We start from the raw sequence: 13,725 nt of genomic DNA on the forward strand, positions 1-13,725 counted from the left end.
GCAAAACACACAAGACTGGACAAAAAAACAGACAGATGCATCGGCAATGATCCGGGGCCATAGTGTGTTACAGTAGCAGCCAGATGGGTATGATTTCAACAAATCTCATCCACATGCTGCAGATTTAGTTGCAGATTACCCAGGGATCCGCTGTATGATCCGCAAGTCCTAAAAAGCCATTGTGAAAATGTCCCAGTTGCATAATCAGCATAGACAGAATAAGAAATGTGTACCAGAGGTGACGGGCGCGTGATTGCTCTTCATGCTGTTGCACTGCTTATTAACCATGCTAGCTGTGACGAATCACATTTCTGTGTTTGTTCATTAGCAGCTGCTCAAGGTCAACAGTAATCCGACAACTCCTCACTTCTTCAGATAAAATCACTTATAGGAAGGGAAGATTAATGACATTTTATAGAAGAAAGTGTACAGAAAGTATATATGATCCTTCATAACATACATTAATTTCTCAGGATATTTGGTGTGTGTCAGCTGTGTCTGGGCTGAACAGATATAGAGTGGTTAATAGATTGATTTGTTAACCCTTGGGCTGACAGAGGTTTTAAGGTTTTTTTTTTGTCCCCAACATATTGCACCTCTTTTAGCCAGAGCAATTTTCACAGTTTTAAATAAAATCTGAATTAAAAAATAAAAAATTGGAACACCTATAAAGATATATTTTCTCAAAGTAGAAACCTGGCATCTTATCAAAATGCTACTCAATACTTTATATCATGCAATTCTGCATCAGAGTAAAAACTTTAATTAAAAAAAATGCATAAAAATTGATATTAGAGACTAAAGTAAGGTTTTCACTTTTTGACAAAAGTACCTACAGGCTTTCTTGCAATCAGTTCTCATTTGGTATGTAAGTGTCATGGGTTTACCGCGACAGAAAGGGGCCAGAGAACCCTAGCGTCTGATTTCACGTACTCCTGCACTGATTAGAATCACTTCTCCTTCATATTAAACGGTGCAGGTTTCTGTTAGCAGTGCAGGGGTTAAACTGTTCAGCTTAGAGTCTCTGAAGCTTTCCTGCTTGGATGATCTCAACTGTTCAGTATTGGCCACTCCTCTCTCCTATATATACTTGTCTCTGGTAATCTGGATTTCCAGCGCTAGTTTCATATAACCTGACGTGGAGTGGAGGTGTTGGTTGATGGTAGAGGCATTTGGAGTGTTGATCTGTGACTGTTGCTTGGTGTTTCGGCTGTGTGCAAATCCTCATCCTCTCCTATTTTCTTTTCCTTCCTTTTCTCCCTGGTGTTCCTCTCTGTTGTCTGTGAGTGCATATTTGTATGATTGGTATTTTCATTTATCCCTGTACATCCTCACTTGTTAGTCTGGTTTGTGTATAATCATACACTATTACTCCCCACTTCCCTGGGTGGGGGAGGGGGACAGAGATAAGGCTGATTCTGGAGTTCAGCAAGGTGCATGGCCCCAGCGTCTTCTCCATCAGGAGTAATCCGGGGAGCAAGGATAGCTAGGGTGCCTCTAGCGTTAGGAACAGGGAAAGAGCCCCTCGCCCTGGGTAATCCGACAACAGAGTTGTGACAGTAAGGCTATGTTCACATGTCCATTAGTCATCAGTTAGAACAGATGCAGTAGCAATCTGTTGGTAAAAAAGTTGTTTTAACATTGAAATCTATAAACAATGGTTCCTTTAAAAACCCATCCGTTATCTTCCATTATAAACTAATTCTGAAAACAAAAAACGGATCCTCAAACGAAAGAAAAACAGATGGCTATTAAATGGATCTGTTGTCCATAGACTTCAATGTTAAAAAAAAAACAAATCTAGCTGAAATCAGTTTTTAAAAACGGACAAATAAGTTGTGTCTGCACAAATTTTAGCCAACGGATTGCTGCTCCATTCTAACGGATGATTACTGGACATGTGAACATAGCCTAAGAAGGAGCCCTGATTGTTCTAGCGGTTCAGAGCAGTGCAGCCTGAGGAGCAAAATCCCTGTCTGACCCCATCACCACTTGTTATTCAGTTAAAAAGGACTTTTCACTGGATTTTTTAATTTACATGAGCACCTCCTTGCTGCTGTTCCACCGATAATGGAAAAGTTTTTCTTCTTCTTCTTCTTCTATGCCTCTATGTTCCAAGAGTTCTTTCCCTGCTAATAATGGTGCACATTTTCCCTTTAACCAACTGGGTATATATCACAGAACTTTACTTTTGTTGTGGCTTTGTGAAAAAAGCAATTTCCTACAGAGAAGTTCTGTGATATGCCCAGTTGGTTGAAGGGAAAATTATCATCTTAATTACCGATTACTGGGGGCAATAACATTGAAATGGAGGGGCAACAAAGAAACTGTTCCAGAATCAGAGGAACAGCAGCAATTGGAGGAGGTACTCAGTGTAAATTAAAAAATATCAAGTGAAAGGTCCTCGTTAAAGGAGGTTAGCGGACAGCTGCTATTATTTATACACATATAACATCCCACCAGCACGATGCCCACCCCCCATGTCACACTCACACATAGTATGCTGCCACATATTGCTCCTCTGCTCCAATCCCCCCACACCCTCCCCCCACCTGTGTGAGCACATTGTCTGCAAGTAATTAAGAACCTAAAACTTCTACAATAAAAGGTTTACGAGCAGGTGACGAGGTGATGCCCTGGAGCGGGGATATTCTTCTGCGGTGTCAGTGTTCTTTGCTCTGATGGTGGTGCAGTCGGACTGCTGCTCCACCAATCAGATGAGTAGTATTCACTACACGGCTGGTGCACGACATCTTAATTCTTCCCCCACAATCACCCCACTCCGGAGAGGTTTTTAAAAAATTCTGGTCATTACCGCTGATACGTGCCAGTCTAGCCACCGGACATCAGGGGACTAGTGGCAAATACAGGCCTGATTCCAGCTAACTGAAAGTGGTCTTTTTGATGAATGGAGCCCAGTAGCCAATGTAAGGGGCACAAGCTCTAACAGAACATTGTGGAAATGCTCTGTGGTAGCAGCAAGTTCCTTTCTTTGTCAAAACACCATTCATATGGATGAAAGTATGGCTTGACAAGAGACTGTTTTCAGATGTAAAAAATCTGGACATTCCCTTACAGGACATATATAGTATAAGGTATGATTTTTCCACATCTCCTTGCATATTTCTCATATCTCAAGGTCTTGTGCTTCTAAGAGAGATCATGGTGCGGAGAGAATACAGTAGACTGCTCCCCCTCATCCAGTGACATCTCCCTCCCAACAAGTTAGAATAACAGGAAGCCAAATGTGTATCCTTCAACAAAGCACCAGGGCAATGCGTCTCCATAGCAACCTGCCGCACGCTGACAAAGGGAATCCAGCCTGAAATAATACCCACATGGATGAAATACGTATCAGTGCATATGAGGAACAGGGATGTGCTGTGTAGATCTCCACTGATGTGCTTCCTGGGTAATTTAGAAAGAATCCATAGGGCTATAGAAGCATGCCAGGGATGAATGGATTCAATAATTAATAATCAACAGTTAATAGTTCTTAATAATGCAGCACATTTTTTGACAGAGACTATTAGTGTCATCAGTAAGCTACCAGCAGTCAGGTGAGGACAGTGGCTTAGGGCACAGTTACCCTCAAGTAACAGACAGCACAGGAGTGTTTTAGGGTATATTCATGGCACTTCATGATATACGATCTGTCGGAGCGTAAATCTGGACAGGCATTGTCGTTAAAGGGAATTCCAGGTTTTTATGCCTGAATATAATAAGTTGTCACTTTCCCCTGCTCCAGCGCTGCCTCTCTGCTGCTGCCCCCAGTCATTGTTTACAGGCTGCAGCGATGACTTCAGTGCACATGACTGATACAGCCAATCACTGGCCTCAGCAGTGATGCTGATTTTTTTCATCTAGAGGACACTCATAGATATAAAAAAAAGTATATCTGGAAAACCCCTTTAACCAATTACGTTGTCATTGGCCTGCTAACGGGTTATTACTTACTAAAGGAGTATTGCATAGTAGTGGGATTTATTCACACATGACAGAGCTATTGCCGACATTTTTGAAAATGTGCTGTTTACTTGAATGGGGCTTGGGTAAATCCATGTACTTGCCGACAAAACAACCCCTTTCAGCTAAATGATATTGATTTTCAGTTGCAGAAATTTCTGCTGCATGTGAATACACTCTTATGCCACATTTCATTAAGGCTGGCTTATAAACATCAGTCTTGATGTAGGAAACACTGCAGTAAAATGCAGCAAACTGATGAGGAGAGGTGCTCCCTTTAATAACTTTGGTGCATCGTTCAACTGCTGTGCTCCACTGTAAGAAATGTTATTCCACTCAGGGGCTGGAATAAATTTCTTACACAATTTATTCCACTTTTGTGACGTAAATTATGATGAATTTCTTGACCATTCTCATTCATGCCTTTTCCCAACTAAACTTCACAAACTTTTCAACAAAGTGACAGAGGTGACCAGGACTAGTGTAAAAATGCCAAAAGTTACAATATCTTTTGCAACCACTGTATAAGTAACACATACATTTTACCACATTTCAGTTTTATACCAGAATTCTGTTGAAAACAGTTTGATGTATCGAATCCCAGTGTTTCTGCACAAAAAAAAAGCTGCGGCAAATCTGCTCCAACTACGAATCAAAGAAAGCGAAAAACACATAAAGAACATGGGACAAACGTAATAATCACAGTAGATTGCTATTGCGTAGTTCAGTGAAGACGCCTGCAGAAGAAAAGCACTGGAAAAAGCAGCATTTCTGCAAGTGGGCTGCACACAGCATAAGGATTTATTCCTACTGATCATTGTCTTACCTGGAGTTTCTGTAGTAGCTCATCTCTTTCACTCTCCAGCTCTAGCAGGTCAGGTCTCTGTCCTTTCAAGTGAAGGATCTCCTGCAGTCAAAGGAAAGGAAAACCCATGAATACTTTTGTTGTGACAGCTAGATGTTTTTGTTTTGTGTTTATTGTGCTCTCTTTTGTATTACTATTATTATATTATTTTGTATTGGATTGTATTATTATTATTATTATTATTATGTGGTCAATACAATGTGACATCTCTATTTAAATGATGAGCAATCCCATGTCGCACAACTGAATACATGCTCATGAACAACATCAACATACTATATGCTAATTAATATACTGAATTTTACATGACATTTACTTCTACAAATAAATTCATTATGCAATGTTTGAATCACCTCTTCTTTGTTCCTGAGCAGTGTCTCCAGCTCACGCAGTCGCTCAGAAAGTTCACTTTCTTGATCTGTGGTTGTCGCTGTTGTAGACTGAGTCTCCAGCTCTGTAACCTGCACAATAGTGGAATAAAATGATTTTTCTGCACATTGTCTATAAAGTCTACTCACCACACTAAGTTAATAAGGTTACAGTGATGTTCAATTATGGAAGAATAGAATGATAAGATGTTTAACAAAAGCAAAATACGCCCAAATTGAAACTTTACCATATAATCTAATGGGTTATACAGGAATGTTTACAAAAGACAGATTACATATATACATGTGTGTATATATATATACTGTATATATATATATATATATATATATATATATATATATATATATACATATACATATACATATACACACACACACAGGTGCATCTCACTGAATTAGAATACCATCAAAAAGTTAATTTATTTCAGTTCTTCAATACAAAAAGTGAAACTCGAATATATATATATTATATAGTCATTACAAACACAGTGATCTATTTCAAGTGTTTATTTCTGTTAATGTTGATGATTATGGCTTACAGCCAATGAAAACACAAAAGTCATTATCTCAGTAAATTTGAATTATTAACAAAAAACACATGTAAAGGCTTCCTAAGCATTTAAAAAGGTCCCTTAGTCTGTTTCAGTAGGCTCCACAATCATGGAGAAGACTGCTGACTTGACAGATGTCCAGAAGGCAGTCATTGCATTTCATTTGGAAATCAAGGTCCCAGAGTCTGGAGGAAGAGTGGAGAGGTCACAATCCAAGCTGCTTGAGGTCTAGTGTGAAGTTTCCACAATCAGTGATGGTTTGAGGAGCCATGTCATCTGCTGATGTAGGTCCACTGTGTTTTATCAAGACCAAAGTCAGCGCAGCCGTCTACCAGGAAATTTTAGAGCACTTCATGCTTCCCTCTGCCGACAAGCTTTTTGGAGATGGAGATGTCATTCTCCAGCAGGACTTGGCACCTGTCCACACTGCCAAAAGTACCAATACCTGGTTTAAAAATAACAGTTTCACTGTGCTTGATTGGCCAGCAAACTCGCCTGACCTTAACCCCATAGAGAATCTATGGGGTATTGTCAAGAGAAAGGTTAGAGACACCAGACCCAACAATACAGATGAGCTGAAGGCTGCTATCAAAGCAACCTGGGCTTCCATAACACCTCAGCAGTGCCACAGGTTGATCGCCTCCATGCCACGCCGCATTAATACAGTAATTGATGTAAAAGGAGCCGCGACCAAGTATTCAGTGCATTTACCCAACATTTCGGATTTTAAAAACATTTTTCAAGCTGTTGTTATAAAGTATTCTAATTTACTGAGATAATGACTTTTGTGTTTTCATTGGCTGTAAGCCACAATCATCATCATTAACAGAAATAAACACTTGAAATAGATCACTCTGTTTGTAATGACTCTATATAATATGCTAGCTATTGAATCCGTTCTACGCCCGGGTGGTGAGCATTTTTATTGGTATATGGTCTCCCATGCTGGTATGTGCTGCCCCCCTCCTGGTATTTGTGCTGCCCCCATCTTGTCCCCACCATCCTATCCTGGTATGCATGGCACCCCTCATCCCCATCCTGGTATGCATGGCACCCCTCATCCCTATCCTGGTATGTGTAACGGGTCTGGGAGGCGGAACCTCTGGGCTACTATACAAGGGAGCGGTCCTTGTAAGGGAGCGGGTGGCGACCAGGAAGGCAGTCACAGCAGGTGACCGGGACAGTCTCTGGATGTACGGGCAGGAGGTCACGGCAAGTGATCAGGGCAGTCTCTGGAAGAACGGGCTGGAGGTCACGGCAAGTGACCGGGGCAGTCTCTGGAAGAACGGGCTGGAGGTCACGGCAAGTGACCGGGGCAGTCTCTAGGTAAAGGGTAGGTACGACCTGTGATGGCTGAACCTCCAGGTAGGCTAGCAAGGCAGATGGAGGATGTGTGCTCCCAGGTGAGCAAGCGAGAGTCTCTGGAATAGCAGGTGGTCACAGCACGTGACGGCGGAGCCTCCAGGTAGGCAAGCAGGCAGGTAGCGGAGAAGCGCTCCCAGGTGAGCGGGCAAGAGTCTGGAATAGCTGGTGGTCACAGCACGTGACAGCGGAGCCTCCGGGCAGGCAAGCAGGCAGGTAGCGGAGAAGCGCTCCCAGGTGAGCGGGCAAGTTGGTCCTTAGACAGACTGACCGGAGTTGTAAGGCAGACCGTCGGACCTCAGGCAGGCAGGCAGGTAACAGGAAATCAGGCAGGATTAGGACAGCAAGCTGGCAGGAATCTGGCAGGTAACTGGCAACGGGACCTGAGGGCTGAAGCAGAGTAGAACGGTGCAACAACATTGCTCGGGCACCTCCATTTTGGAGGAGGTGCCTTATATATGGTAAAGTCCTCCGGCCATTGGTCGGGGACTCCTTAGGACGGCGCGCGCGGCCCCTTTAAGAGGGAGGGAGGGCGCGCGCGCGCGCCCTAAGCACAGTGGCCGGGAAGGAGCGCGCGCTGCCAGCAGAGTGGGAGAGGGACGCCGGGCACGGAGCAGAGCGGTGAGGGGAACAGCGTCCCTGCCTAGCAGAGGGCAGGGACGCCGGCACTACAGTACCCCCCCTTTAGGCCCCCCCTTTTTTAGGCCAGATAGAAATTTAGCTAGGATGAGAGGGGCATGGATGTTCTCCCGGGGCTCCCACGTTCTCTCCTCAGGACCAAACCCCTTCCAATCTACCAGAAAAAAGGTCTTTCCTCTTACCCTTTTGGTGGCAAGAATGTTCTCTACCTCAAACTCGTCCTCAGCAGAAACCGGAGCAGGAGGCGTACCTGTAGACTTGGAAAAAGAGTTAAGCACCACGGGTTTGAGGAGAGATACATGGAAGGAGTTAGGGATCCGTAAGTTGGCCGGGAGTTTCAATTTATAGGCCACGGGGTTGATCTGACTGATGACCTCCAGAGGACCGATGAACCGAGGCCCTAACTTGTAAGAAGGTATCTTGAGTCGAACATATTTAGATGAGAGCCAGACTTTATCTCCTGGACGAAATTGTGGAGGATCCAGGCGTTTTTTGTCAGCGTGTCTTTTCATACGCTCGGATGACAGAAGGAGTGCGGACCGGGTACTCTCCCATATGGAGGAAAATTTGCTAACGAGAGATTCCGCAGCCGGGTTGTCCACAGAGGTGGAGACAGGAAAAGGAATCCGAGGATGCTGACCAAAGACTACAAAAAACGGGGATTTGGAGGAGGATTCGCTCTCGTGATTATTATAAGAGAACTCGGCCCATGGTAGGAGATCCACCCAGTCAGAATGGTGGGCATTAACGAAGTGCCGGAGGTAACTGGTCAGGTTCTGATTGATCCGCTCCACTTGACCATTGAACTGTGGGTGGTAAGCGGAAGAGAAGTCCAGGGTGACGTCTAGTAGTTTACAAGTGGCTCTCCAGAAACGTGAGGTGAACTGTACCCCACGATCCGACACGATGTGGAGGGGCAGGCCATGAAGACGGAAGATGTGGCGGATAAAGTCTTTAGCCAGCTCGGGTGCAGACGGAAGGCCTGGCAGGGGAATAAAGTGAGCCATCTTGGAAAAGCGGTCAGCGACCACCCAAATGACCGTACAACCGGCAGAGACGGGGAGATCAGTTATAAAGTCCATTGCTATATGCTGCCATGGGGCAGCAGGTACAGGAAGCGGAAGGAGGCGTCCGGCTGGCAGATGTCTCGGGACTTTGTTGCGGGCGCAGGACACACAGGCAGAAACAAAGTCTATTATGTCCTTGTGCAGGGTAGGCCACCAATAGTGCCGGGCAATAAGCTGGAGGGTCTTTTTCTGACCGGCGTGGCCAGCTAGTTTAGACGAATGGCCCCAGTGTAGGATCTTCTCCCGATCAGGTACTGAAACAAACGTCTTACCGGGAGGGAGACGATTTAGACTCACGGGAGCCACCTGCATTACTCTGGCGGGATCGATGACATGTTTAGGTTCTTCCTCGAGATCGGACACCAGAAAGGATCGGGACAAGGCGTCTGCTTTGACGTTTTTGTCAGCCGGGCGAAAATGAAGAACAAAATCAAAGCGAGCAAAAAACAAGGACCACCGGGCTTGGCGCGGGTTAAGTCTCTGGGCATGCTGGAGGTAAGCCAAGTTCTTGTGGTCAGTGTAAATTATTACCGGATGAAGAGCCCCCTCGAGTAGGTAACGCCACTCCTCCAACGCCAGCTTGATGGCCAATAACTCTCGGTCTCCTATGGAATAGTTGCGCTCAGAAGAGGAGAAGAGTTTGGAGAAGAAGCCACAAGTTACCATTCTCCCGGAAGATGATTTTTGAGTAAGTACCGCTCCGGCTCCAGAGGAGGAGGCGTCAACTTCCAGGAAGAACTGCTTGTTGCCGTCCGGGCGATGCAGCACCGGGGCGGAAGAGAAGGCCTGTTTTAGGAAAAGAAAGGCCTCCTCTGCTTCGGGCGGCCACTCTTTGGGATTAGTACCCTTACGGGTGAGCGCGGAAATTGGGGCAGTCCGGGAAGAGAAGTGCGGGATGAAGAGGCGGTAATAGTTGGCGAAGCCCAGGAACCGTTGAATAGCCTTCAACCCCTCTGGTCGGGGCCATTTCTCGATGGCAGACAGTTTCTCAGGATCCATTTGTAGGCCGGTCTGAGAGATAATGTAGCCCAGAAACGGAAGCGAGGTCTGCTCAAAGAGGCACTTCTCATATTTAGCGTAGAGATGGTTCTGCCTGAGCCTGAGCAGGACCTGACGAACATCCCTCCGGTGAGTCTGGAGATCCGGAGAGAAGACCAAGATGTCGTCCAGGTACACCACTACGCAGGAGTAGAGAAGGTCCCGGAAGATGTCATTGACCAACTCTTGAAAGACGGCAGGAGCGTTACAGAGGCCAAAGGGCATTACCAGATATTCATAGTGGCCGTCCCGGGTGTTGAATGCCGTCTTCCATTCATCCCCCTGACGGATACGAACCAGGTTGTACGCCCCACGGAGGTCCAGTTTGGTGAAGATTCTAGCCCCCCTCAGACGATCAAATAACTCCGGAATGAGCGGAAGGGGGTACTTATTCTTCACCGTGATCTGGTTAAGGCCTCTATAGTCTATACAGGGACGGAGAGAGCCGTCCTTCTTTTTGACGAAAAAGAAGCCTGCTCCCGCCGGGGAGGTAGATTTCCGGATGAATCCCCTGGCCAGATTCTCCTCAATATATTCGGACATCGACCGGGTCTCAGCAGCGGATAATGGATAAATACGCCCACGGGGAGGAGAAGTACCAGGTAACAGGTCGATAGGGCAGTCGTATGGTCTATGAGGGGGTAGTGTCTCTGCCTCCTTTTTATTAAAGACATCAGCATAAGACCAATAAGGAATCGGAAGTCCAGGTAGATTAGCTGGGGTAGGAGAAGGACGGACGGGATGAACGGGAACCAGACAGGTCTTATGGCAGCCCTGTCCCCAGCGAAGGACTTCTCCGGTCTGCCAGTCAAGAACGGGTGCATGTTTCTGGAGCCAAGGTAGGCCTAGCAAGAGGGCGTGAGAGAGTCCAGGCAGAACATGGAAGGAGATACTTTCAGAATGCAGCATTCCCACCTGCAGAGTAATGGATTCGGTGATGAGTTGGATGGGGCGTGGTAAGAGCCCCCCATCCACGGCAGCAACAGACAAGGGTACAGCCAGAGGTTTGGTGGGGATGCGGTATTTCTCTACCAGGGACTGTGAAATAAGATTCCCGGCTGCTCCAGAGTCCAGTTGGGCTAGTTCGAAATAACGGTTCTCCCCGTAGACGATTGAAACTGACAACAGCAGGGATGGAGAGGATTTATTCTTGTCTAGGTGGACCTCTCTGAGCGAACCTAGACACAGGCGTTTCCCGACCTCTCCGGGCAGGCACGGATCCGGTGCTCCTTACTGCCACAGTAGAAGCAGGTCCCCTCGGCACGGCGTAAGTCCTGACGGGTCTTGACCATCTTGGTCTGGTCGACCTGCATAGGCTCAGGAGGGTGTACCTGGTTAGAGACAGAAGGAGTGACGGGTTTCTGAAAAGTAGGAGCTAGACGTGGTAACCTCCTCTCACGGGTGACCTCTCTGGCACGCTCCTGGAACCGTAGGTCAATCCGGGTGGCAAGAGTTATTAAGTCATCGAGAGTGGTAGGAATGTCCCGACCGGCAAATTCATCTTTAATACGGCCGGACAGACCCTCCCAGAAGACGGAAACCAGGGTGAGATGGGACATGATGAATGCAATTTTGGCTCGGTCGGAGTTAAACTGGTGGGACAATAGTTCAAAGTGCAGGGTGCACTGATTTATGAAGCCCCGAGCCTGGGCTGAGTCGCCTCCGAAGCGAGGAGGTGCAGAAAGCCGAGGTCCGGGGTAGGATATCATGGTGTTAGTGGACAGCGGAGCTGCCGGATTGCGAGACATGGCACTGGCGGAGGTTGTTGGTGGAACAGTCAGAGTGTCCAGGCGAGTATTGACATTCCGCAGGTGACCCAGGATGGACTCCTGTTGGGACCTTTGACGGGACAGTTCATGACACAGGTCCGAGAGCGAGGGAGCTTGGGTGCCACCGGGTTCCCTGGCCCGAGCAAACTGTAACGGGTCTGGGAGGCGGAACCTCTGGGCTACTATACAAGGGAGCGGTCCTTGTAAGGGAGCGGGTGGCGACCAGGCAGGCAGTCACAGCAGGTGACCGGGACAGTCTCTGGGTGTACGGGCAGGAGGTCACGGCAAGTGATCAGGGCAGTCTCTGGAAGAACGGGCTGGAGGTCACGGCAAGTGACCGGGGCAGTCTCTGGAAGAACGGGCTGGAGGTCACGGCAAGTGACCGGGGCAGTCTCTAGGTAAAGGGTAGGTACGACCTGTGATGGCTGAACCTCCAGGTAGGCTAGCAAGGCAGATGGAGGATGTGTGCTCCCAGGTGAGCAAGCGAGAGTCTCTGGAATAGCAGGTGGTCACAGCACGTGACGGCGGAGCCTCCAGGTAGGCAAGCAGGCAGGTAGCGGAGAAGCGCTCCCAGGTGAGCGGGCAAGAGTCTGGAATAGCTGGTGGTCACAGCACGTGACAGCGGAGCCTCCAGGCAGGCAAGCAGGCAGGTAGCGGAGAAGCGCTCCCAGGTGAGCGGGCAAGTTGGTCCTTAGACAGACTGACCGGAGTTGTAAGGCAGACCGTCGGACCTCAGGCAGGCAGGCAGGTAACAGGAAATCAGGCAGGATTAGGACAGCAAGCTGGCAGGAATCTGGCAGGTAACTGGCAGGTAACTGGCAACGGGACCTGAGGGCTGAAGCAGAGTAGAACGGTGCAACAACATTGCTCGGGCACCTCCATTTTGGAGGAGGTGCCTTATATATGGTAAAGTCCTCCGGCCATTGGCCGGGGACTCCTTAGGACGGCGCGCGCGGCCCCTTTAAGAGGGAGGGAGGGTGCGCGCGCGCGCCCTAAGCACAGTGGCCGGGAAGGAGCGCGCGCTGCCAGCAGAGCGGGAGAGGGACGCCGGGCACGGAGCAGAGCGGTGAGGGGAACAGCGTCCCTGCCTAGCAGAGGGCAGGGACGCCGGCACTACAGTATGCATGGCCCCTCATCCGAATCCTGGTATGCATGGCACCCTTCACCCCCAATCCTGGTATGCATGGCACCCCTCATCCCCAATCCTGGTATGCATGGCACCCTTCATCCCCAATCCTGGTATGCATGGCACCCCTCATCCCCAATCCTGGTATGCATGGCACCCCTCATCCCCAATCCTGGTATGCATGGCTCCCTCATCCCCAATCCTAGTATGCATGGCACCCCTCATCCTCAATCCTGATATGCATGGCACCCCTCGTCCTCAATCCTGGTATGCATGGCTCCCTCACCCCCAATCCTGGTGTGCATGGCTCCCTCATCACCAATCCTGGTATTCATGGCACCCCTCATCCCCAATCCTAGTATGCATAACTCCCTCATCCCCAATCCTGGTATGCATGGCTCCCTCATCCCCAATCCTGGTATGCATGGCTCCCTCATCCCCAATCCTGGTATGCATGGCTCCCTCATCCCCCATCCTGGTATGCATGGCACTCCTCATCCCTATCCTGGTATGCATGGGCCCCTCATCCGAATCCTGGTATGCATGGCACCTCTCATCCCCAATCCCCGCCGGATAGCGCTATGCGCATGCGCCGATCCGACGCCTCACTCCTGCCCCGGTCTCTGGCGAAGAGAGGCGCCGCGGCAACGCTCCTCCCGGTCAGGTAAGTATGTAAGTATGGCGCCGGAGATCGCGGGATGCGTTCAATGTCTACGGCGCCATACACTCCTCTTACCTGTAACGGCTCCATGCGTGCTTCTGTCTGGAGCCGGACTGCGCAGGCGTGTCACGCTTGTGCAGTCTATAAAGGCTTCAGACAGAGACACGCATCTCCCGTTATATTATAGATGAGTTTCACTTTTCGCAGAACTGAAATAAATTAACTTTTTGATGATATTCTAATTTAGTGAGATGCACCTGTATTTATGTATATATATACAGTACAGACCAAA

The 13,725-nt window shown here is 48.1% G+C and overlaps 1 protein-coding gene across 2 annotated transcripts in view; it reads right to left on the bottom strand.

Annotated features, from left to right (window-relative positions):
- The window catches only part of HOMER3 (homer scaffold protein 3), a 190,439-nt gene that overhangs the window by 11,289 nt on the left and 165,425 nt on the right, over positions 1–13,725 (bottom strand). For both annotated transcript variants that reach the window (XM_073660847.1, XM_073660798.1), the window contains 2 exons: positions 5,185–5,292; positions 4,793–4,873 (listed from right to left, as the gene is read on the bottom strand). In XM_073660847.1, the coding sequence (XP_073516948.1) occupies positions 4,793–4,873; positions 5,185–5,292 (189 nt within the window). The remainder of the gene's footprint in view (positions 1–4,792; positions 4,874–5,184; positions 5,293–13,725) is intronic.

The sequence above is a fragment of the Phyllobates terribilis genome, unplaced genomic scaffold, assembly GCF_046119375.1.
Source record: "Phyllobates terribilis strain yellow unplaced genomic scaffold, ASM4611937v1 Scaffold_1__5_contigs__length_1240528914, whole genome shotgun sequence".
NCBI classification, from domain to species: domain Eukaryota; kingdom Metazoa; phylum Chordata; class Amphibia; order Anura; family Dendrobatidae; genus Phyllobates; species Phyllobates terribilis.